The sequence below is a fragment of the Artibeus jamaicensis genome, unplaced genomic scaffold (assembly GCF_021234435.1).
Source record: "Artibeus jamaicensis isolate MK-2021 breed Jamaican fruit bat unplaced genomic scaffold, CSHL_Jam_final scaffold_474, whole genome shotgun sequence".
Taxonomy (NCBI): Eukaryota; Metazoa; Chordata; class Mammalia; order Chiroptera; family Phyllostomidae; genus Artibeus; species Artibeus jamaicensis.
In genome coordinates, this window is record NW_026522046.1 from 1,489,626 (window position 1) to 1,514,365 (window position 24,740).

General features: G+C 45.0%; 1 protein-coding gene across 1 annotated transcript in view; it reads left to right on the plus strand.

The window, feature by feature from the left end:
* Nucleotides 1-13,142, plus strand: part of P3H2 (prolyl 3-hydroxylase 2) — a 154,356-nt gene extending 141,214 nt beyond the window's left edge. The window contains exons 10-15 of the mRNA XM_037131756.2: nucleotides 316-411; nucleotides 974-1,124; nucleotides 1,923-2,040; nucleotides 2,950-3,025; nucleotides 7,541-7,681; nucleotides 12,120-13,142. Of these exons, the coding sequence (XP_036987651.2) occupies nucleotides 316-411; nucleotides 974-1,124; nucleotides 1,923-2,040; nucleotides 2,950-3,025; nucleotides 7,541-7,681; nucleotides 12,120-12,212 (675 nt within the window). The 3' untranslated portion in view covers nucleotides 12,213-13,142. The remainder of the gene's footprint in view (nucleotides 1-315; nucleotides 412-973; nucleotides 1,125-1,922; nucleotides 2,041-2,949; nucleotides 3,026-7,540; nucleotides 7,682-12,119) is intronic.
* The last annotated feature ends 11,598 nt before the right edge of the window (nucleotides 13,143-24,740 follow it).

Consider the following 24,740-nt stretch of genomic DNA (forward strand, 5'->3'; position numbering starts at 1 on the left):
CTTCACTCCTAGGACAGCAACTGTCCAGCCTGTGTCCTACCTACCACATACAGTTGCTGAGAAAGTCCCACTGTATAGACATACACAAGGTATGTCTACAAAAGGGGTCAAGTTTTATGGTAAAAATTAAATGACTATATCCCTTTTGACCGGAAAAGCAAATGATACCAGGATGCTGGAACAAAATGGGGATGGTTCTGAGTATCGACGTTGTTCTTAGCTTTCTGGCAGCCAAGGCAGACAGGGAGACCTGGTGAGTTTGTAGCTCATCAGAGAACATCATTAAGAGAACATTGTCCTGTGTTGTGCTTCCAGGGAATCATGCTCGTCGGGGATGGATACAGAGGGAAAACTTCGCCCCACACGCCCAACGAGAAGTTCGAAGGCGCAACTGTGCTGAAAGCGCTGAAAGTAAAGCCTCACCTGGTTTGGGTTCAGGTTCCTGAGTGCCAATCCGGGACCGTCTGTGAACGGCGGACTCGGAAAGAGAGGAGCTCAGAATATAGTTGCATCAGGACAGTTGAAGGGGGCGTGTGCGACATGGCACCTGCAGTGTTTTTAGTTCTCCCTTCAGTCCTCCACTCCGTGGTCGATTTATCAAACTGAATGTTTCCTAAATGTGTGCCTAATAACATAGCTCTTGCCCTGCCCCCCCTTCTCAGGGAGTTCATGGCCCTGCGATGAAAACATACCCTAGAAAGTAATTACTCTGTGTGGCCAGCAGTGTTGTTAGAGAGGAATGGGAACAGGGTTATGAGAGAAAAGAGTGATTAGCTTTTCATGTTCTCTCAGTGACTAGAAGGCTTTCTTCAACGGTTCATTTTCCTAACCCAGATTCACAAGCGTGTAGCAGTATCGTCCCCAGTCAGCACAGAGATGACCATTGTACACACTGGCTCAGGGAAGCCCAGCGTCTCTTTCTCTCAGGCTCCCAGCCAAACCCACGGTGGCTAACGTTCTCCTTTTTCTTCAGTTTGGTTACGAAGGCCGAGTCCCACTGAAGAGTGCCCGTCTGTTTTACGACATCAGCGAGAAGGCGCGAAAGATTGTAGAATCCTATTTCATGCTGAACTCGACGCTGTATTTTTCCTATACACACATGGTCTGCCGAACGGCCCTATCTGGTGAGACTCCGGAGTCTGAACTTGTTTCCTTCTGTCTACAGGGACATAAGAAAGAAGGCAAAGCTCCATTACGTGGCAGATGAGTGGTTTAGAAGAGTTCTATGCTTCTAGCACAAAAGAAACTTACTCTTATTTTCCCTTTCCTCCTGTGTTTCATTTCCATCCCTAAATCCATCAGTCTGCCTAGTCACCCTTTCAGTTCAGTTTCTACTTTCTAAAGTTGCACTGAAAAATTCTTTTCTGCCCTAGGGCACTAGGAACCTGGGACTTCCAGTGTCCTATTCCATCTATAGCATCCAATGGCAATGGGAAAGGAATTGTTGAAATAAATATTTTTAAAAAGCCAGAGACCTCCCCGCTCACTCCCTGCTGTCACCATTTCTTCCCTAGATCTTCTCTTCTCTACCCCCTGACTAGGAGGGGAAGGATAATGTCACAGGGTGACACTTTGACACTTGGGAAAGTCTCAGCTAACTCAGACCTAATTTTTTTTTTTTACATTTTCGTTTCATCCTCCTTCTGTTATTGCTCCACATGAACTACAACCCATGAAATGCATGGAATGTCTATATGTCTATTTATATCAGCAACCTTTGTAGCTGAGGCAGCAGGTGTGGCTTGCTCACAGTTTTGCATCAAGCTCATAGCAAAGCAGGACAGGCTCTTTCGACTGCTCGCCCAGGGCACTTTCATCCACTCTGCTGGGCTTTCTGTCTCCCCTAATTTGCAAGGGCACAAGGGCGGCTGCTGGAAGTCAGTGCCCTCCTTCTCTCATTCTCCCCTGTCCCTTCCTGGCAGGTCAACAGGATAGAAGAAATGACCTCAGTCATCCCATCCATGCTGACAACTGCCTGTTGGATCCAGAGGCCAACGAATGCTGGAAGGAGCCTCCCGCGTACACGTTCCGGGACTATAGGTACAGCCAGCGCCTGCTTCAGTGCCGAGCTCTGGCCCAGTAGTTTTCAAACATCCTTGGAATACAGAAAGCTGCCCTTTTTGCTTGTCATCACATTCACCTCTACAAAGCAGAGGTTCTCAAATGACCTTCTGAAGCAGCTGTCCCAGCTGAGAAGTGACTTCATCATCTCCTACGTTTATCTTAAAAATACATGCATGTTTTTCGTATCCTATTCCACAAAATATTTTGTTTTAATATAAAGTTTATATATTTTATGATCACTTAGCTTTCATTGAATCATAGCTTCTGTCCATAGGAATCTTATCACATCACTTATCTATGTCTGCACATTACAAACTAGAAACTGGGAACTCAGGAGGGAAAAATGTGTTCTGTTACTGAATGATATTTTAGTGTGTAAAGAGAAGAGTCAGGAGTTGGAGTCACTGTGTGTGGATAATAAATAGTGTGTGATTATTATTCCACGTTCTCTTTATACAGAAACAGTTATTGAGCGCCCTCTATCTGCAAGGCGAGGCTACACCCCTTGGAGCTCTCCAGCTAGTTAGGGAAAAAATACATTGTTTAGAGTTACTAGTAGACAGGGAAGAAGAGAGTTGTGAGTAGTGGGGGCAAGTTCAAAGGGCTAGATTAAACCCAGTTAGGTATTTCTCAAAGGAAGTAAAGTGCAAGGTGAGCTGTAAACTATTGTTAAAAATGTAACGTAAGTGGAATAAATACTTTAAGGGTATGATCCAAACTACCTATGATCTTACTTTTGAGGGCTAGGGGGACCAGTTATTTCAATGTCTAGTTCAGAGGACACTCAGTGGTCATGCTGGTCAGTTCATCACCAGTCTTCAGAGTTCTGTGGCCATGTTGTTGTCACCATGTAATAGTACAGGTGACTCCCCTTCTTTCTCATAGTGCTCTCCTGTACATGAACGACGACTTTGAAGGAGGGGAATTCATATTCACTGAAATGGATGCCAAGACTGTGACTGTAAGTAAACCTCTCCTTGAACATTTACTTACTATCTTTTATCTCAGTCTTACCACCATCTAAAGACTGAGACTGTTGGATTTCAAATATTTCTGAGCTTGAGAATTCAAGAGGTGCAAAGAGGTTCAGTAAATGTATACATTGTAAAAGGTAAGAAATGAAACCACCAATGAAAATCTTCTAGTCATATTAAAGATGGGTAAATGAAAGACTAGAAATATTAAGCATTCCCTAATCCTCATATAGTAAGTTCAATTGGACTTGGAACTAGAACCTTAGTGTTCCGACTGTCAAATAATCTGGTGGAAACAAAAACACTAATTCCTAAGTCACCAAACCCTAGGACAAGTCAAATAATTCTACAGAGTGTCTTTCAAGTAACCTAGGACTGTACGTGTTTGGATTGATCATTGGCCTCCAGACCCCTAGTTCTCAAAATTATTGTATATGCATGCATGTATGCATTTGTGTGTGTGTGTATGTGTGAATGTGTATATAATTGTGATCACAAGTAAACCCTGAAAATAGATATGTGCACATCCATGTACACATAAGTTTGTATGTGTGTTCACATGACATGTTTTGAATGAGATTCTAGACATTCCTTCATAGATAAAAATCAAAAGTTTAGTTCAACCACCATCTTCCTAAGCAAACCGATGCCTTTGGAAACCAGGCCTGCAGAGCATGTACAGACCCCATGGGCAGCATCTTCTGGTCTCTAATCCAAAAGGGACACTTAGGGTCGAAGAGCAAGTTTTCTATGGAGAAGATAATCAAATCCTAAATAGATTATGAGATACCTCTTTCCTCCAGACAAATCTAAATAGTTGAGACATGCATGTAATTAAACTTCAAAGAATTTGTATTATATACGCTGTTTCCACAACATTTTCTTAGTTTCCCGGTTTTCTCCTCATATGTTTGCATCTTTTCTTAGTAGTGAAACAGCCATATATTATTCATGACATACCACTGGAATGTAAGCAGACGATATTCAAAAACTGTGTGTTACTGTAGAAAAGAAACTCCTTTGGAGATTCTGATTAAAATTGTTATAATTAAGAAAAAACATTCTATACATTTTAATACAGTAATGTATATTTAAAAGGCTATGTGCCTATACTTTTTGGTAAAAACCTTAAATACTAACATGGGAGTAGTTAGAACAAGGTTGGTGGTATGAGTTGGAATATAAAGTCGCTATACAAAATTCTCGTTTTTCAAAGAAGAGCCTCTGGGCAGAAAGGATTTGATTTCTGAGCTCTGCTAACACCGAAACCCAGATTCAAAAATGCTTGCACCTCGCACAGTGGAAATTCACAGGTAGTCAAAAGTATTTCTTTGCTTCTACTCCTCCTAGTGGCCAAATTTGGAAATGCTCAGTGTTTGAAAGTAATTGATGCCTGAAATACCATGTATGAAGAAACAATTCATTAATTGTTGAATGCAAGTTAACTGGAATTATTTTTTTTAGAATTGAGAGATTTTATTCTTATTTTAAAAAGATTGTTATTGGATTTACTTGGGTGACATTGGTTTAAAAATTATATAGGCTTCTCGGGTGTACAGTTCTACAACACATCATCTGTATATTCTATTGTGTGTTCACCAACCCAAGTCAAGTCTCGTTCCACCACCATTTATCCCCCCTTTATCCTCCTCCACACCTCCAACCCCTGTCCCTCTGGTAATCACCATACTGTTACCAGTCTATGAGGGCTTTTCTCTTTACTGTTTAACCCAACACTCCACCACCACCCTCCCCTGGCAGCTCTCAGTTTGTTCTCTGTATCTATGAGTACATTTCTATTTTGTTTGTTAGTTTATTTTGTTCATTTGATTCCACGAATAAGTTAGTTAACTGTAATTCTGCTTTTCAATGATGTGAAAGCAGATAATATTTTAATAGTTCCATCCTTTTAATATAAAGTGTAATTATTTCAAAATTGTTACCCCCCAAAGTAAAAGAGAAACCTCATTTAAACAATGTTTTTATTCAAAAGCTCCAAGTTGGGAGATTTATTTCCCCAAATTATTTCTATTTCTGATTAATTTACATGGTAGAGTTCTCAGGGCATTGTGTAGACAATCAAAGTCCTAGGTAACCAGTCTTAAGAGCGAAGAGAAGGGGATAGCTTTCCTTTCCCCATTCCCTCCTTTGACTCTGGAGAGGCAGAGGAAGCAGGGAACCAGTCCGAGGCAACATAAGGCAGTAAAGTCTTCTATGTCCTTTATTTTTGAAAAATCTGGAAATTATTTAATTAACTGAACAGTGGCTGAAAATGTACATTTATTCAAGAAAAGTATGACACAAAAGCTTCTCTTGCCATTTCATCATCCATTGGATGAAAAGCATACTTGGAAGCTCTGTGGATTATTTCAACAGCAGCGTTTATTTGTGGAACATGGGTATTTAGAGATTTGGGTTTCTCTGTGCAAGTTTCCAAAAGAGAAAATGTAACGAGTTCCATTTGCTCCATGAAAAAAGAAAATCACTGTGGAGCTGTGTTCGTGAGTATGTGCACAGTCATCTGTTGGTGCCCCAGGCCGGGTTTCCCTGTAGAAGCTTCTTCACTCCTCCCTGCACCTGATGGGTAACAGGTGAGGCCGTCCGTAGGATCGGAGAGGCCGTCCGTAGGATAGGATTAGTCCTAACCACGCCTGTGGGCCCACACACCTGTAGTCAGCTGCACCGGCTTCAAGCAGTTGGTAGTTCTTTTCCTGAACTTTTCCAAAGGTCTTCACATGTAAAAATGGTTTCCATCCTTCCAGTTTCGTCCACCATGCCCCTGCCCTTTCTTTAGTGTCGTCAGATGCTGTTGCCGTGGTTCAGTAATCACACAGAGGTGACCCAAGTTCGTGTGGCTGAGTCCTGACCAGCACCAGGGCAGGAGCAGCAAGGATACTTGAAACGAGTTCCTAAAGCCACGTGTACAGGACGGCTTTCCTATTCCATGTCATATTGTCGATTATTGTTTATTTTGCTGTTTTATGTGGAAATGCACAGCAAAGTCTTTTGTTAGAAGAACTAAGTCAGATTTATACAGAAGGCACCAGGAACTACTGAACTCTCTACATTTACATCAGAAAAGTCCCCTAGGTGAAGCCACTAAACAAAAGCAACTGTCTCTGGTGACAAATCACTCCTCAATTACTGTGAATAGAATAACCGGAAACTGACTGATCTTCTCTGCTCTTTCCTTTAACACACACACACACACACACACACACGCACGCACACACACACGCACACGCACGCACACTCCCAGTCACACCTGCCTGGGTCTGACTTTTTGATTCCTCCACCTACCTCCAATCCCAGCCTTCCACACGTGGGGCACACAGTCTGGGAGTACTTATGCTAAGAGGCAGCCAAGGACTTCAGGCAACTTCCCAAATATTTCTCCCGCAACTGTCTTTGAAAATACTCAGCCTTCCCATTTTATGGTAAAGGAAACCAGAGAGTCTTCTAAAGGGCATGTATCAACTCAAATCAATTCAGAAACTAGCTAGTTAGAATGGGCCCATCTTGCCAAAAAGAATGGTTGGTACCACTTTTTTGCTTTTACTTTTCCAAGATCTATGATGGAATGAGTCAAGTGTCTGTGTTTTCCAAGAAAGGAAAATTTACTTACATTTAGACATTTCTTTTGACGTGTAAGCAAGGCCCACATCCGTTCCTCAAGCTAGCTCGACTTGGAAAGCCTGCTTGTCTGATCTAATGCCTGCCTCGGGGTATTAGCCACATCTCCTCCCTTAGACCCTTCTCTACCTGAACATTCCCAGACAGCGCCATCCGAACGATGCACAAGCTTGGGAGGACTGTCAATCATTGCAGAGCCCTGGACGGCAGGCAGCGGGTCACCCTGAGAGGCAGTGTGTTCTGGGGACTGGAGGCGTTAAAGCGTTGGCTGAAGATCACTGGTCAGGAATATTGTAACAGGAATCCAGTGGTCATATGGGAGTAGACTTGGCTTTTTAAAGTCTTTGTACTATGGAAATTTCACAAACCCTAAATACACGATTAAGGCATTAGAATGGGTACGTACACCCAGGGAACCACAACCTGGATCAATAATAAAAATTTACCAGCATTCTAGGTGTCCACTTAATTTGTTTGCGTCATCCCACAGATAGTGAACGCACATCTGCATGGGCCAGATGCCGTGTTGGTGCCAGAGTTAGAGGAGTAAAGTAACGGGGAGAGAGAGTCTTGGCTTCGCGCAAAGCATCAGCTACCAACGCAGCGTGTGCTGAGCTGCCACTTCCTGCCACGGCTCTGACAGTCGTTTTACCTGGATAATCTCATCTTCTGAGCTACAATTATTTTGACCTTAACTTTGGTTTCCAGATGAGGAGATTGAAATAATCTCTGTCTTCTTCAACGTCAGGATTCCATGATTCTTTGATTCGAAAGTGGACCCAAATAACCCTGCAGAAGGATGAAGGATGGGGGTTGTAGAGATGCTTGTGACAGAGGAATCGAGGGTCTAATTTCCGCTTTTTTCTCAGGCCTCCATCAAACCAAAGTGTGGACGCATGATCAGCTTCTCGTCGGGCGGCGAGAACCCGCATGGGGTGAAGGCAGTCACCAGAGGTCAGAGGTGTGCGGTGGCCCTGTGGTTTACCCTGGACCCCCTTTACAGAGAGTTGGTGAGTCTCCGACCCACCCGGAAAGCCAGTTAGGTGCCCCCCAACCTGCTTCGTAAACTGGTTTCTCTGAAAAGTCCTATTAAGTTGATTCATAACGCTTCAGAGATCATGGAAAACAAACTGATAAAAAGCATTTCATAGCTTTTGTGGAATGCTTTCTCTCTTGTTTCTGACACTGACTGTTTCTTCACTCAAGATCAAACACATTTTCCTGATATCTAATGTTCGTGGTGTGAGGATGAGGGAGAGATGAGGGACTGTGAAGGCGACTCTTAATCACGTGGGCTCTAACAAGGGAAGGTTTGAGGAAGCCTGTTCTTCAGCGGTAGTTGGCAGTCCTTAATTCACCTTGACCTTTATTAAAAAACTGTAGCGTCAGGAGAAAGGAACCACTTTCTACAGGTTACTAGGAAGAATGATTTGTTTTCTCAACAAATCACTAAAAGCAGCACTAATTTATGAAACATGTACAAGAGGTGAGGGAACCTGAAGGTTCATTATTATGTATTACAATTAAATTAAATCTTAAATAGTAACAATTGTTCTGATTATACGGGAAGTAGCTGAGGACATGTTAGCCTGAATAAGAGACCATGGCCTTGCCCTTGGGCACAGAGTGCAGTCTCTACCTGTGAGGCTGCAGAGGAGTGGATTAAGACCAATGGATAGAATTTCCTATAAGAAAAAACAGGGCATAAAGAATAACTTCTAAGTCATCACCACTGTTTGGTGGAATTCTCTGTTTTAGAAGTAGTGAGTTCCTCGTCACTACTGGCTCCAATCAAAGCCTCAGCAACTGTTTGGCTTGGAAGGCAAAGACTGAAGTGGAAACTTCATAGCAAGGCTTCAACGGGATAACCTGAAAGTCTTCTGCCCCAAGTGTTGATGAAGCCAAGGAATTCTAGTCTTTAAAACGGCACTCCAGCCAGTTTTCCTCTTTATATTCCTAAATTGAATCAAATTTGATTAGAAGCTGTTTTGAATCAATCCAGTTTCTCATACACTTTTACCATCAAACCTAACTCACACATACCCTAAGCATTCTTCCCTACATTTACCAAATGTTTTCAGCAGAGTCACTGTTGCCCTGGGAAACTCTGCTAGGCAGGCCCTGGAGCTCGAGGGGGAACAAAGCGTAGTCCCTGACCAGGAGGCGCTTGGAGAGTCGACAAGGAAATAGACGGTGAGAAGGTAGTGTGAGTTCTGTTGGAGAATCAAGAAAGGCATATCAAGGCGCGGTCCTAGGGAAGATGATAGCGAGGCCCGGAAAGAGAAAGGAAAGGTCGTGACTGAAGGAGCAGAGCGCAGAGAGTTCCGAGCGGTCTCCGTCATCTGCAGCTCCTTCCTTTCCTGTGCTTCCCCACCTCCCAGGCCAGCGCGCCCGCACAGCACTGGGCTCTACAGAACCCAGACAACTCAGCAGTGAAGATAACTGGTTGAAAACTCGCCTATTATTTTCTCTTAGTGCTCAGTGCAGCAAAGAGTTAATCTGTTTATTATTTAGTACCTTAGCCCTCCCTTCCAACATATTTTCTATCAAAATAAACTAACACACAAAAGAGTTCTCTTTCCTCCTTGTTAACCAGTAAACATCAATGCAAACACCTCTCCTCTGAAGGGCAAGTATTGGGAAATGTCTTCCGTCTGGGCAGTAGCGACATCTAGTGGCCACAGGCCAAAATGACCAGAGAGTCGCAACTACTACCAGACAATTCAGCCTGTGATGTGATTCCCAGACTCTGATCCACATTGGAATCACCTGGGGAACTTTCCCAACCACTGACGTCAGGCTCCCTCTCCAGGCATTCTGGCTTAATTGGTATGGGGTGTGACCTGGGCATCGGGAGTTTTCAAAGTCCCCCAGGTAATTCTAATGTGCAGCAGAGTTAGAAAGTCCCTGAATTCTGTTCCTCTTCTCGATTGAATCCCTGAGCAAAGTCACCTATGAATCAGTCATCAGAGCTGGCGACTTCCATGCTTGTTACAGATTGTTTTAAAGGCATCTAAAGTTCTTAAGGAGTATTTCGCACCATAAACTCTTAAAGGGGCCCAATATCGGAAGCTTCAGTTTCTTGCATGTAGAGTTCCATCTCTGGGATGTCTTTCCTTTCAGGAGAGACTGGCTGCAGCCATCGTCTGTGGCGGTCCAGAGGGGGAGTGGTGTGTGCACACCAGTTTGTTAGGCAGGTGTTTGATGTGGGCATCACAACAGCAATTTAGATTTCTGTTATTTAGTATATTTGGTCCTTTTAGCTGTGTTTAGATCAACGTCATTTCCAATTGCTCGCTCTTGAATAAAAGGGGCTTTGTTTTCAAGTTGCAAAATAGTTATTTTCATAACATACTGTGTGAGGCACTGTGCCAGGGACTACCTGTAGGGGATAAGAACGAGGTGAGACATACCCCCTATTTTCAAGGAGCTCAAAGTCCAAGTGGGGTGTTAAGCCAGGTACCTGAGTAATTAAAACACAAGGCACGGTTTGGTGAGAATCCTTAGAGGCAAGGGCGTGGTGCATAGGGGTCTAAACAGGAAGCCCGGAGAGGCTTTGTGGAGGAGACGAGGTTTGACAGGAGTCTGAGACGATGCGCAGTTTCCTTAGGAGGAGATGGTGTAGACAGGGCAAGCCCTTTGTTTTTCACTCGTCCATCAAACAGAACAGAGAGGCCTTGCTCAATGTCAGGAGCTTTTCTGCTCCCTGGAAATACAGCCATGACCAAAAATGACAGGATTCCTGCGTTCAATGACGCTCACCTTCTAGTGGAAGAAGACAGACAACAAATAAGTAAAAGTAAATAATTGAGAGACTTTTGGACACGGGGCACGGGCAGGAGGAGAAGCAACTGATTTGAGAGCATAGAGGAAGGAGAGGCACACTGAGGGCCCTCCAGACTGAAGACACTTGAGTCGCCACCTGAGTGACAAGAAGACACCAACTACTACTATAAAGGCCTTGGGAAGAGAATCCAGGCAGAGAACATGTGAGGAAGGCCCAGGGACAAGAGGGAACTTTGGAGCAACCAGGAAACAAAGGGAGCCAGTGTGGCCGGGATGTGCTGAGCAAGCTGGAGAGTAGTGTGGGAGAAGGCAGGGTTCAGACCCCACAGGCTGCTTAGGGAATATGAATCCTGCTCTAACTGGGCATGTGGGGCGGGGGAGGCTCCGTGCCCTAGCCACCTGATCTCTCCCAGTCCTGGAGAGTTACAGGATTGGGAAGGGTAACAGAATGACTTTGGCTAACACATTGCTGACTAAACTGGTTAGCGAGAAGGTGAAAAACAGGAAGATTTGAGATGCAGTTTGGAGATAGACCAACTGTGCCTGCTGATTGATTGATGTAGCAATTGAGAAAAAGCACAGGATATAGTAGGAACACCCAGAGGGGCATTTAACATAGACTAGAACTGGGGGTTCTTGTGAGAGTGCTGGATGCAGAGACCTTGAGGTGAGTTGGGAAGTTGGAGTGTAAGATGAGGTGAGAGGGGACAGGTGAGCTGAAAAAGAGAGAATGGTGTAAACAGACAGCTCCTGATAAGCACACCAAGAAGACTGGACCTGGAACTTCAAGCAAGAAGAATGCATGTCAGGGTGGTGGGCAGTGAGCAGAAAAGTGATGAGGTAACTGCAGGGGTGTGTGTGTAGAGGGGTCCGTTAGACGCTTGTGGGAGTAGACTGTGGAACAGATCAACTGGGCAGCTGCTGCAGCAATTGAGTGGAGAGATGATGACGGTCTAAACCCTTGGTTTTCAAGCAGAAGCTGTTTTCCTCCTATGGCGCATCCGACAATGTCCAGACACATTTGGGGGTTGCCAGAACTTTCAGGGAGGTGCTACTGGCCAGGGTTGCTGCTAGACACCCTCCAGTGCACACAGGACAGCCCTCATACAGCAAAGAATCATCTGGTCCAGAATGCCAGTGGCGCCAAGGTTGGGAAGTCCTGGCCTAAGCTAAGGTGACAGTAAAGTGCGCAGAAAAGGAAGGGACGGACACAGGAAGCAGGACAGAAAGAACTAGGTGATTAATCAGATTCGGGAAACCAAGGTCAGGCTTTTAGGGGCAGGTGGTTGGGCAGTGGTAGTCTTCACTGAGAGAAGGACTTTGTGAAAAGGAACAAAATAGAAGGAAACGGTGAATTCAGCTGGAAGACTAAACCGGAAACTGACTTGGAAATATCTACGGGACCAGAACATGGAAAGGGTAGTGAGGAGCTGAATCTGTGAGGCTTCTTGGCAATAGAGAGATCTTGGAAAGTAATTGCTTAGGGCACAGGGGAGTCGGCAGAAAGCGCTTGTGCAGGGATGAGGTGAGGCTCCATCCTTAACTGGCTTCAGCATTCCTTCCACGTACAGACCGGTGCCTGCAAGTGTTTGGGGAGGCACCTGCCACTGGGACTGATTGTGTTTGCTTGTGACGGAAATGTGCCAATTGCCTTTTTTGCAGGAGCGAATACAGGCTGATGAAGTGATCGCAGTCCTGGATCAGGAAGAACGAGGGAAGCACGAACTGCATATTAACCCGAAAGATGAGCTATGAAAGTGAGAAAGTGTTCTATCAGATATTTATTTAAATTGTTAATCTTATGAGAACCTTTTTATTTTTGTACAGAGCCATGGTATAAATTAACAGGTTAATACGAGTCACCATCGCTCCCTTCTGTTCCTAAGGATGCTTGCCTTGCCGCACTCTGTCTGTCTGTGTGTCTTGGTTTTTGATCAGTTCATTCATCTCTCACAACTCAGTCACCCCCCTCCATCACACACACACACACACACGCACGCACACACACATTGCATTGGCTGCAGACCCAAAAGTTCAAGCAGAAAGAGTAAATCCATTTTGGGCAAAACTACACTCCCATGCATGCTGTTGTTCTAACGCTAGTGTGTGATTGGGTCTCACAAGGCGTCTCTGGCTCTGAGCCTTTCTGCAACCTCCTCTCCCGGTGCTGATGGCTATGAGTTCAAGTCTGCAGTGTCTAGGTAACTGTGGGGCCTGCGCTGCCTGCCCTGTCCCTGGGCGGAGGGGCCCCAGGCCCTGAGCAGGAACTGCCCTAAGGAGAACTGTATGAGAAGGAACAGCCCGGCCTTCCCAGGGCCTTGATGGAATTGTTGGCTCTGGTCTTTTCACCAGAGAACAAACTTACACTGGAAGCCTCCACTCGCCCTCCACAGTGCTACAGAAAGGATGCCTGTCAGTTGTGTCTCTAAAGAAGTTGTTTGGGGGTTTCAATGGCTCTTCACTGCACTGACTTTGAAGAAAAAAATCCTGAATCCTGAATTGGGTCCATCATCTGAGGGTGGAGGCCGCAGGTTGGAGGAGAATTTTACTTCTGAGAAAAATGGATTCTTGGTGCATTTCAGCCTTCATCTGCGTAGAGTTTTGTGGCCCCTCCTCTTTGCTGCTGTCCAGCATGTGGACCTGCTCTTGTGTCTGATTTGTTTAATAAAGGGAGCCTTATTTTAATACCTGGCGTTTGTTTTTTTTCTCCCAAATGTTTGAGTTTTTCAGGTAATGGTTCTGTGGTCCCTCAGGATCCTCTGGGGACAACACGGGGCAACCCTGGACGATGACTCGTTTTCCCAGCAAACGCTCCGGGCTGCAAGGGAGGCGGGGCATCTGCCTTTGGAGAAACAGAAGTGCTTGGCAAACAGAGGTGTTCGTGCAGACAGCATTGGGGCCGTGGCACGAGTCTAAGGAAGACACTGCGATGTCACCCTTTGGCGGGGGGGCTGAGGCTGTTCTGGCCCAAAGGAAACCGCCGCCCTAGCCAGTGGGAGGTCACCTGCCTCTGTGCGGTAGAGGTCATAGCCTTTCAGAAAAGCAGCAAATCAAACGTTTTCCTAAATACCACATTTACTTTCTGCCACTTATCATCATAGTGGTCAGAGCACTCATCCTCTGAGACTGAAAACATGAGTCATGGTGATTTATGAGCTGTTTTCCGCCCAGCCTTCTAGCTGCATTTTCACTGTGGGAGAGTGGAAAGGAGCACTAGATTCCAGCCCCAGCCCCATCGACTCTGCCTGCTGTGTGACCTGGAGCTGCTCTCTTCCTTTCTGGGCTTTCGTCTTCTCTGTGGGTGACATAATTGGTTGTGCTGGCTTCCGAAAGCCCTCCCTTTGGCTCTCTGCATCCAAAACAAAGCAATAAAAAACACAAACCAAACTGACTTGGGATTTATTCACAAATACAACCACAGTAACTTCTACAAACATTTTGAGACTTATGAATGGGTTCATTATAGGTGCGTGCAGTTTTAAAATGTTAAACCCAATTTTAAGGCTATAAAAGTCCCTGAGCTTTGAAAAAGTAGATTGTTATTTGTTTGCCGTCTGGCTGAGAAGTGTTTGCTGGCACTGAGATCTGCTGATAGGAAGATCTGGGCAAGGATCTAATTTCTGTTTTCTGGCAACAAGGCATCAACAAAGACAAGCCTTTGGCTTCTTGCAGCCCCACTTCCTGGGTGCTGTGGGCGCTCCGGGAGAGGCAGGGGCTGCAGCACTGCTCCTGACAGTCAGCCCCACAGAAAGTGGGCGAAGGCCTCCATTGGCGTCCTTTCGCTCGATCCTATCTTGTGCCTTTTGCTGGCAACAGAGGAGTTATTCCTGTTTGATGGGTTACCAATAGTGTTTTACACCTGAGACATCGTATATACAGTAAAGCATTTATATTTTTAATCTGTGCTGCATCAAACCATATACATATTTTCATTCCAATAACTAGGGAGTGTCATCAGTTGAATTTTAAAACTTGAGCTCAACAATTACAGTCTGTGTGCTAGAAGAGCCCCCTGGAAGTTTTGTGGCTTTTAGAACTGAAGGTGTGAAGGAGGCTATTGAAGTCACTATCCAATTCCATCGGTCCCCCTGGGCGGAAGCTGAGGCTCAGAGGTCAGAAGAATGACTCAGTCCCTGGTTATAGACTTTGAGTGATATGAGAATCCCTGGCTTGTGGGCCAGGGGATCTTGGCTCAGGTCAGCGTCCACTAGAGGAAGGGCTGCCTTTTGGTTTTCGGCAAAGATGGTGCTTTCTCCCCAGGCTTTGGACCTGCAGAGACGGGCCAGTCCACAGGGCGGCGCTTTCTAACTCACTCTACAGCATGGCAGGTGCGTGAGGAAGCCCAGGCTATCCACCCCAACTGTTACGACTTCAACTCCAGGACGCTTCATTTATAGCTCTTGGGGAACTGTCACTTGCCTAGTGACTCTGCAGCCCCTGTGTAAAAAGTCTGGAGTTCTACAAAGCATTTATTTTCACCGGCATGAGTGCACTGAATGCTTGTCGCACACAGCTTATTAACACACCAATGGGAAGCCCTGGAGGGATTCTGGGCGTGGATTTTGATGCCCATTTTGCAGGTGAGGAAACGGAGAGACTGTAATTGGCGAACTCGGAGGGTCCATATCCAGGGCAGAAGCACAGTCTTTTGGACAGGAGGGGACAACAAAGCACCCAGGCCGGTGCCTCTCAGCCGTGACTCCAGACATATCCAGTAGTAAATAATGCATTCGTGTGAAAAAAATGGGTAATTTCATAAAATCTATACTTCTTCTCTCTTTTATTATCCTGCTGAATTGTGTGTTAAGGCACATTCACCCTTCTCCTCTGAGATATGATGAATATGGGTTGCATAATTCAATTAGATCAGCCCCATTTTTGAGCAAATTCAGTGAGCCAGGCACTGCTTTCATGATACTCACAAAAGGAGGAAAGAAGGTTCTAGTCAGGATTCATTTCCCTCTCCCTCTGAGCAGAAAGAACCTTGAACTTGAATTTCCTCTTGAGAAAAAACAACTGACACAAGACAGAGGGGTATTTTTGGATATGTAGTGTGCTTCCTTCAGATCCCTGAATGTAAATTGTTTGACAAGGAAGTTTTAGTTTAATGCAGTCTGTGGACATAGCACTTTTTTTTGGCACTTACTCAGCTGGGGAGAAGCCATGGAGTCACTACCATTTAATAATTTTTACCTATGAATTTTAATTGAAGCATAAATTCTGAATTTTGTAAGAGCCACAGCCAACAACTCTCTAACTGATATCAAGAAAGGACATAACAGGAGACACCACACCAGTCCTCTGTGCCAAAGGATTAAAATTCTGAGGTGACTGACAATGGTATGGCTGAGAAGTGGGAGGAAATTGAACTGTTGAACATCTGGAACTTTGGGGAAACCGGAGCCATTTGGCAAAAACCCCGGAGCCATAAGCCAGACTGGGCCCCTGGTTATGGTTCCTCTCTGGCTCCTGCCAAGGAGCCTGTGATGTAAAGTGGCCACACCACATAGTCCCACAGCCCACCCACAAATCCTCCAACCTCAGGTAATTCAGTGTTTCCAACATGAGACGTAAGGGCTCATTTTGTTTTGAACCTGGTTGATTTCTTCTGACGCATGGAAACAGGTAGCATCACCCACCTCTGAGCTCACTGCTGGGCTGAGCTGCAGACTCACGCTGTCAGAGCTCCCCCAGGTCTCCTCCCGCTGGGAAATCACAGTGTTTTCTGTGCCCGCTGCTGACCTCTGAGGCCAGACGACGTCAGGCCTGGAACAATCCGATCATTGATTCTGCCTTGCTGTGCCATGAATGATGACATCAGCCGTGTGAAAAGTTGGCTTAGTGAGTCACCCCTTCCTTCAGAGATCTTGTTAAGGGCTCACAAGAAAAATAACCAAACAAAATGTTCCTGCCCTCTATTTTCCTGACACGCATTAATGAGGAGGAAATGTGAGTACTCTGTTCAGTCCATATACAACACATGTCTTTTTCTGGCCACTTTATGTGATTTACCTGGGGGGACAGGGAAGAAAAGGTGAATGGAACAAGTCTAGCCCTCCAAAGGCAGGTCACCACAGAGAACGTCAGGGATATGGGAGAGCTGGACAACCTTTTCAGTCCTTGTCCTAAATCGACTTCTGCTCTGGAAGGGCTGACCAGCTGCCTCCTTCATCAAAGTCTCCTCTTCAGAAGTGAATGGGATGCCTTCGATCTATCTGCGAACTCTTGCCCTCAGCCCCTCCTGTCAGATTTAGGTGCCTTCCCTGTTGATGACAGGGTGACGGCATGTGTCCTGGAAGCTTTATCTAGACCCTACTTAAACCCTCTTTGCTCTTCCCAAGTTGATGTTTTTACCTCTGAATCACTATCTGATGGTGGGTGGGGATAGAAATGAGAACCAGGCAAGAAGCATTACCTGCTATGTCTCACCTTTTTCCATTTGTAAATCATATGCCCCATTGTTTCAAAGGGTTGTAATCATGGTCAGCATTTATTAAGTTCTTTTATGGTCTTGAAACATTTGACGATTGTACGTAACTGCACAATTATCTTGAGAGACACCTCAGTGTAATGTGCATGCTGTAAACAGAGAAAATGGTCAGGCATGGGGAAGGTAACATAGTGAAATGAAGCTCTGCCCATTCATGAACTAATTCTGTAGTCAGTTGCTGAGTGGCTACTCAGTAGTGGTTTTAGGGAAGTATTCAAAAATGACTAAGGCCTTAACCATTTCTTCATGGAATTCAAAGTAGTGGGAAAAAAGACGTAAACACATGAAAAATATAAAGCAAGGCAAGGGCTGCAATAGAAAGGTATGGCAGAGGAAAGAACAAAACTGGCCATCAAGTTCAGAGAAGGGAGTGGGTGGAGATTGGGGGGCTTCACCAAGCAGGTGACAATCTGGGTGTCAAGTGCCAGTTCTGCCACCAAAATGCAGAAATAAATGAGCCATTTGATCTCTCATTCACCACTGAAAAAGTGTTGAATTTGGACTGGATGATTTCTTGCATTCTATAATGTTAAGCTTTCAGAGTAGTTGGAAGAGCTCATACTAAAATTGGTCTTTTGGAAGTAGGGTGGATTGGGATCTTTACCACAGATTGCCCCCAAGAAAAGCACTGTAATGAATACTGTGAAAATCCAAGTAAATACCAGTTTAAAATGAAGTTTTGTTCTCCTGTGAGGAGGTATAGTTAAGTGGGTGCGGTGCAGCCATCAAGAACCATGCTTCTTACTAAGAAGCAGGTGAGCAGCAGGTGTCAGAGAAAGCTGACGTGAACCCCGTCGTTCAGACTGACGTTAATGAGCTCTCCCAGGGGCATTTTCTTCTGCTGCCCATGAGTCCAACAAACTTCACATGCCCTGGAACCAGTCTGTTCATTCAAACCCTTACATGTTCATCTCAGAAATGGAAATAATTAATAGAGTCTTGCCACCTGAGGATATTCAGGTGTGTTGTCTAAAAAGCCTGAAGAAGTTGGTAACATCAGTCAAGTTCTTATTAAAACCAGAAAGCTATGTAATGCTTTAGTAAAGACATCGAACTAGTATAAAGAACACATGGACAACAACTAAGGGGGGTGGAAAAAGGAGGGAGGTGGGGAGCACTGGGGGGGGGTAGGCTGGGATGGGAGTAAAAAACAGAAAACTGTACTTGAACAATAATTAAATAAAATTTTTAAAAGAATGAAAAAAACAAACAAAAGAAAAAGTAAAGACATCGCTTCTAATGTCAAATGGAATAAGGTGTCAGAAGCTTTGGGAATGCTTAGAAGCAAATAATCTCCAACGGGAGTTAATGAGGCTCATTGAAAACTAGACAGCTAAATAGGAAACCATGCAATAAATATCCAACACTTACTATGTTTGTTCCTTGTACCTGCTTTTGGTTCCTGAAACTTTGAAAATGCCTTTGAAGGTCTTTGGCAATCATACTGCTTAGATTTAGAATAAATATGGAGTCTGAGGCTTCGAAGCCAACTTCACTTCTGCTAGTCACCAGAGTAATGTTCTGGGCTTTCACAATATTCCAGTGTTTAGCTACATTTACCCAGAAGATCCCAGTATTTCTATTGTACTTGAAGTTCAGAGTTTCAGGATGTGTTTTTCTGACAAGATAATCGGAATTAGAATTCTACTTCCTTGAAGTTAATATTGAAAATTAAATAAAAACTATTTAGTCATATTTTCTCTCCTCCATATCCAAGAAGAAAGTGTAACAACATTTTTTTAGCAGAATTGCATTCTGGGTGGTCTTAATTTTCAATTTATTCCCCCTGTAGCTGCTTAACACCAAGTGAAGAACAGGCATGAAGGCACTGACTAGAGACAGTCAAGATTCATAGAACAATGTCCCACGTTCCTTCTTCAGTCACCACTGTGATCACTAAGCATCTCACAACACCCTGCGGAAAAAGAAAGCCAGAGTAGGTGAACAAATTGACTTAAGTCAAAGTCACAGGGTAGATGTGTTTCCTGAGTAAAAAAAAAAAATGGTTGTACACTCTAAGGATATTTTGCAGTTCTGACCAGTTTTTATGAATAGCTAGAAGGCTGGAGGAATTAGTACAAACTTCAGTGACCCCAAACCTCAACACTCCTCCACACCCTAGTGGAAATGCAGAAGGAGGCTGCTGTCTTCAGCAAGAGGGCTGCTGCCGCTCTGGGGAGTGTGCCAGGTCTGCTCCCAGCCCTGTCCAAACACGCTCCGGCTGCCTCGCGGGGAGCGCTTTGAGCCTTCTCTGAACTTCCAGGCCACAGGGCCGAGCACAGGGTATAGTTCGCTTCCAGACGTTTGGCTTCTGAGTAATGTTTTTCTTGTCTCTAAGGGTAATAAAATTGTCAGATGTTGCTCCTTGTACCATGAACTTGGCTTTGAAGCACCAGTGAGCCACTTCAAAGGCTCAGCACCACTTGGAGATGTTTTTTCTGGGGACTCTGTCCTGTGAAGGTGCACCCATTCACCTGGGACACATTGCCCACTGAGGCACTTACCAGTGAAAGCCTGGTTGTTGAATATAGCAAATGTGACAAATGGCATGCTGAACTTCACACTGCCCTGCCTTTGCATTAAAGTAGCTGGGGTTATACCAGGATTCTAATGCCATATCACATGGGTATGATTTCCTAGCACAATCGGCATAGACTATACATCATGCTTTGGACACTGTGGGGGAAACATGCATCATTTACATGCAGAATGCCTTACAAATTAAATAGGAAGGTATCTGAATAGCCTGCAAACTCATAGGTTCTTTGGGTGAACTGATTGTTTATCTGAAGTCCACATTGAACTATTCAGAGCTGGTTAGACTGGGAAGATCAAGTCTGGGGTGGCCCCTGAAGAATGACTCACCTCCACAATGAGGCTTTATATTTGGAGCTCCACCACTGACCGCCACTGCCAGTACAGGCTCCGAGGTGGAAGGGGCCTTAGAGAGTATTTGGTCTGACAACTCTTATTTAGAGTTGTGGAAACTGAGGCCCAGAAAGGAAATTCATTTATTCAACTTGACTACAAGTTACTGGTAGAATCTGGATTTAAAAGCATGTAGCCCAAATCCCAGTCCAGAGCCCCATCCTAAGAGGAGTCCGAGGTGAATAGCAGCCAGGAGGGCAGGCTTGTCCCCCCAGGACTTAAGCCCCTTGCAGGCTCTCATTAGCTCAGTAATACAGACACATTTCTTCTCCTCTTACCTTCAATGTCTTCATCTCTAAATGGATAGCGATACCTACCTGATGAGTTAGCAGGAGAGTTAACTGATACAATAGAAGGAAAATGCCAAGCACACAAGAAGCAGTCATTAAAAGTCAATTGTTATTTTTACTACATATGAGGACACCTGAAAAGAGAGAAAATGAATAGGGCTGTGATTAGCAATCCTTTTCTAGCTCTCATGACTTTTTTTTTAAATGCATTCTCCCATGAAGCATCTTGTAGTCTTCAAAGTTAACTTTCATGTAATTAGATTTAAAAATCATCTCTGGCCATAGCTAGTATACTTTTTTTTTTTTTTTTTTGCTGGGAGAAGGGCCCAGGAGAAGAGAAACTTGTTATACAAAATCGAGAGAGTGTTTTAGTTCCAAGCTGGTTGTCAATCACCAGTCTATAAAGGAGATTCTCCATTGACTCCCGAGTGTCCCCTGCACTGGACCTTCCTGCAGCCTTTCCTAGTCCTCTCTGTCCCAGCATGTTAAAAGGCACAATTTTCACCTATTTCTCTTCCTCATCATCCTCTCACTGGCTTGTCTACTGTATAGAAAACAGACTCACTGATAAGCAGCAGAGGGCACTATCAGCATATTTTGCTTTAAGGGGTAAAAAAGAGGTGCCTCTGTGTATTCATTCATTCATTCATTCATTCATTCATTCAACAAATCCTGATTTAACATCTGTCTTGTGTTCAGCATTGACAGGGAGAGTCAACAAGGCTAAGAGGTGGCACTTATAGTGCAGGTGGGAAGACTGCATGATGTGTGCGGTACCTGTGTAAACACAAAGGAAGTATGTTTTGAAGGTTTTTGAAGACAGCAAAGTTCAGGGCAGGCCTAAATAGCAAGGGAAGGAGTTTTGAGGAAGTTGGACCAGAGCTCTTCCTTAAATAAAGAGTGGGGCGTGGAATGGCCAAGATGAAAGGAATGGAAGGAAAAACGGACAGTGAAGACAAAGGGTTTGCAAGCCTCGCGTGAACATCAACACTAGGACTGCGACAGCCACTATTCTGACACGTGTTATCTCCAACACTTATAATAATCATCATGGTTCACACGGGCAGTTGATTTCATAAGCATGATTATGGCCCTTCTTGCAATTCTGGGAGTTCGGCTTTTCAGGTCTGTTCATCTAATTTGGCTAATGAGAATATTGAATTTCTCAGAGGGAAAGTGACTTGCTTAAGGTCACACAAGCAGTCTCTGGTACTGCTGGGATCCAAAACTGGATTCCTCACAGTTAATGCAACAGGAAACCAAAGCTCTTGTGGCACAGATTCGCATAGCAAATGGGGTCTGGGGTGCAGAGTAATAGGATAAGTTTCAGCTGTTGGTCCGGCTTCAGGTTACTGAGGGCTTGACTGAAGACTAGACTGCGGTATTGAGGCTTGATCTTAGAAACCTCAGGAAGGCTTCTGAGGTTTGGGGAAGCTAGAGATGGGTGGTTATTTACTATAGTTGCATAGCAAAGTTGGCATAGGAGGGATTAGAAGAAAAAGGACAGGAATCAGGGAGACCAAGGAAGAAAACACAACAGGATTAGAGGCCAAAATGGGAGTAGGGGGAGTGGCCTGCTCCAGAGAAGAGGCAATATTATCATTGGCATCAGCGGCTGGCACACAGAAATATTACAAAGCAAACTGGCTTTACATCGATTGTTTTTAAGTTCCCTACAGACAGCACATCCCCTTACTGCCCACACCCAGGGAGGTCTAACCCCACTTCTGCATCTCCTGCCCCCACACATAGGCCCTTAGCCCATCATCTCAGGCACCAGGTGAGGGCAACCTGATCAGGCTCATAGACATGGGGCTTAAAAGGTAAGAACACAGGAGAGACATTTTGAAGAAAAAAGCAATAAAGATGGTGCCTGACAGAATCACCAAGGAAAGAATATAAAAATCATGAGTCTGAGACTTTGAGGTTAGTAAAACAATAACATTATTAATACAAACAGGGAAATGGGAAAAAAACAAAAAAAAACTAGTTTTATAGGAATGTGACCTTATTGGACATGAGGACTTCCAGGTCACAACTGAACACTCAGTTGGAATGCTTTGATGCAAATTTATTTCCCACTCTATTTATTAATGTCTTTCTTTTCAGCTTTCACCTGAAACTTACAAAATATGTTTGTTTTTATAGCTCTACCACAAGTAAGGAAATTGAGGGGAGGGGATAAAACTGCCAAGTCATTAATGTCACAACCCTTACTGGTGGATAGTGTGTTTGGCGTGATGGGGGAGTCTCTGCCCATTGGCCAGGGTGGCAGCAGGGGAAGGCTCTTATACTGAGTGCACAGAAGGCTAGCAAGATAATTGGGTAGAGGAAAAAGCCCTCTCCCCCCTTCTAGTACCAGATTGGGAGTGGGACCAGGGAAAGGCAGACACATGTGCCATCGAAGTCAAAATGGTGGCTGGGGAAGGTGCCAGAGCAAAAAGGCCCGTCAGTCTAGCCAGGGGAAAGAGGGATTGTTTGGAAGGTAGACCCGCCCACAGCATGAGAAAGCACCTAGTCCATCCCACACTCAGACTAACATAGTCTCAGAGGAACAAAGAAGCGCTTCTCACCCACCTGGTGACGCACTGGCCAGTGAGTCTGTGCTGTCTTGAGGGCCCAGCAGCCACATGGCTCGTGGCCACACGGGCTCCACGTGCAGGCTCCAGGAGGGACGCTAAAACAGACAGTAGCCGAGAACAAGCAAAGCTACCTGGACGACCACACAGCAGCTGCCTGCAGGCTTCAGTGGACTGTATTTTATGTTGGAGCACGGGCTTTTGTCTTGGTCTTGCTGAGGAGATGGGCTTTGAGGTGGGAGTCTGCCATTCCCCCAGACAACGCAGCACATGAATAAAACCTCTTTTCTTTTTCACCAGCATCTGCTTCACCAGTTTGGCTTTTGTGGCAACAGGCAGCCAATCCTGTGTATTTCTTTGGTAACAAATTGTGCTTAAAACCCCTCCACTGATGTCAAAATGAATTCAGTGACTTGTTTGTTCTTATGGCTCACAGGACTTTGCACTTTGGGGCCCTGCCTACCTCCTCTACATGTTGCCATCTCCCCACTTTTCCTCCCAATCCCCAGTTTCCCCCTCTCCTCCCTCTCAGTTGTTTATAATCTGTTCTTTGCCCAGAACACTCTCATACCACCCTCCACCTCTCCAGCTTTACTGGGAAACTCTCACAATACACTAGCCAACTGGCTTGCTCCTACTGGGACCGAGGAGTCTTAAACCCAGAATAGTCTCAGGCAGACCTGGAAAGCTGGTCACCCTGCATCTGGTGGCCGCCTTTTCCCTGCATACTTCTCCCTCTAGGAAGTCTCCCCTGAGCCTACACAGCTCCGGGCTAAGTTCTGTCTCCCTGCCGAGCAGCCCAGCTCCACCCTCCACTCCCCTTCCATGACCCTTCTCATTTCCCCAATTACAGACTGGGTTTTCATGTCCATCTCTCCTGTTACTCACAGTGGCTGTCTTTGTGCCACCTCCAGATCATGTCACTCCTCTGCTCAAAATCCTCCCCTGGCTTTCCATCTTACTGGCTAAGTCACTGCAGTGGCTCATAAGATCTGAGCCAGTTGCCTTTCCACTCTCACCTCCTATAGACTCCAGTGAGCTCCAGGAGCCCTGGCCACCCTCCTGTTCCCACAACACACTCAGCACACTCCTGCCTCTGGGCCTTTCCATTTACTGCTCTTTACGCCTGAACTGCTCTTCCCTCTGGTGTCCACGCAGCTCATCTACTGTGTCCATCAAGTAAAGATTCAAGCTCTCTTTCTTGGGGAGGTCTTCCATGACCTTGCTTTCTACTTGAGCTCCTCCACCTGACATTCCTTCTCTCCATTTCTGCTTTATTTTTTCATAGCACGTATCACCATCTAAGCTTCCTATTAACATTCCGTCTAATTTATTTTGTCTATTGTCTGTCCCTCTTCACTAAGAATATAGTTTCTAGGGCAGGAACTTTATTCATTGCTTTATTTCCAGAGTTCCGAGTAGATCATGGCATGGAAATTTGGAAATATTTATCACATGCAAACGTGGTTACATGAAGGAGAGAACCAACACAGTGGGAGAGGTGCTTGGCTAAGTCACAAGTTTTAGCCTAGCTCCTCAAGGATTGGGATGATTTTGATGAAACAGCATTTCCCCTCTAGTTCAAATTTTTTCCAGCTGTAAAATGAAGGTACTGGACCCAGGACTCCTTAAGGATACACAAGCAGTGGTCTCTTCGAAGTCCACCAGTTGTCATTGAAAGAGTAAGAACCAGAATCCACATTTGTTGTTAAACAAGGCTCAGAAGCAAGATAACATCAACAAGGGAAAGATAAGCATTGCACAAGTTACAATTAAAAAAAATGTTTAAGAGACGCGCAAATTTGATTCATAAGGAAATGTCAAGAAGGCAGATGACTGAGCCCAGCTGACACAGACGGTTCATGACAGGCTGGGACTGAGCTCAATCCAGGGATTCGTTGCCCCCACAGCCTGGTAAGGACACCCAGGGTGAGCCAGCCCCCATCTGATTACAAAGCCCTACCTGATACAATTTATGATTAGAGCACTGCTTGGA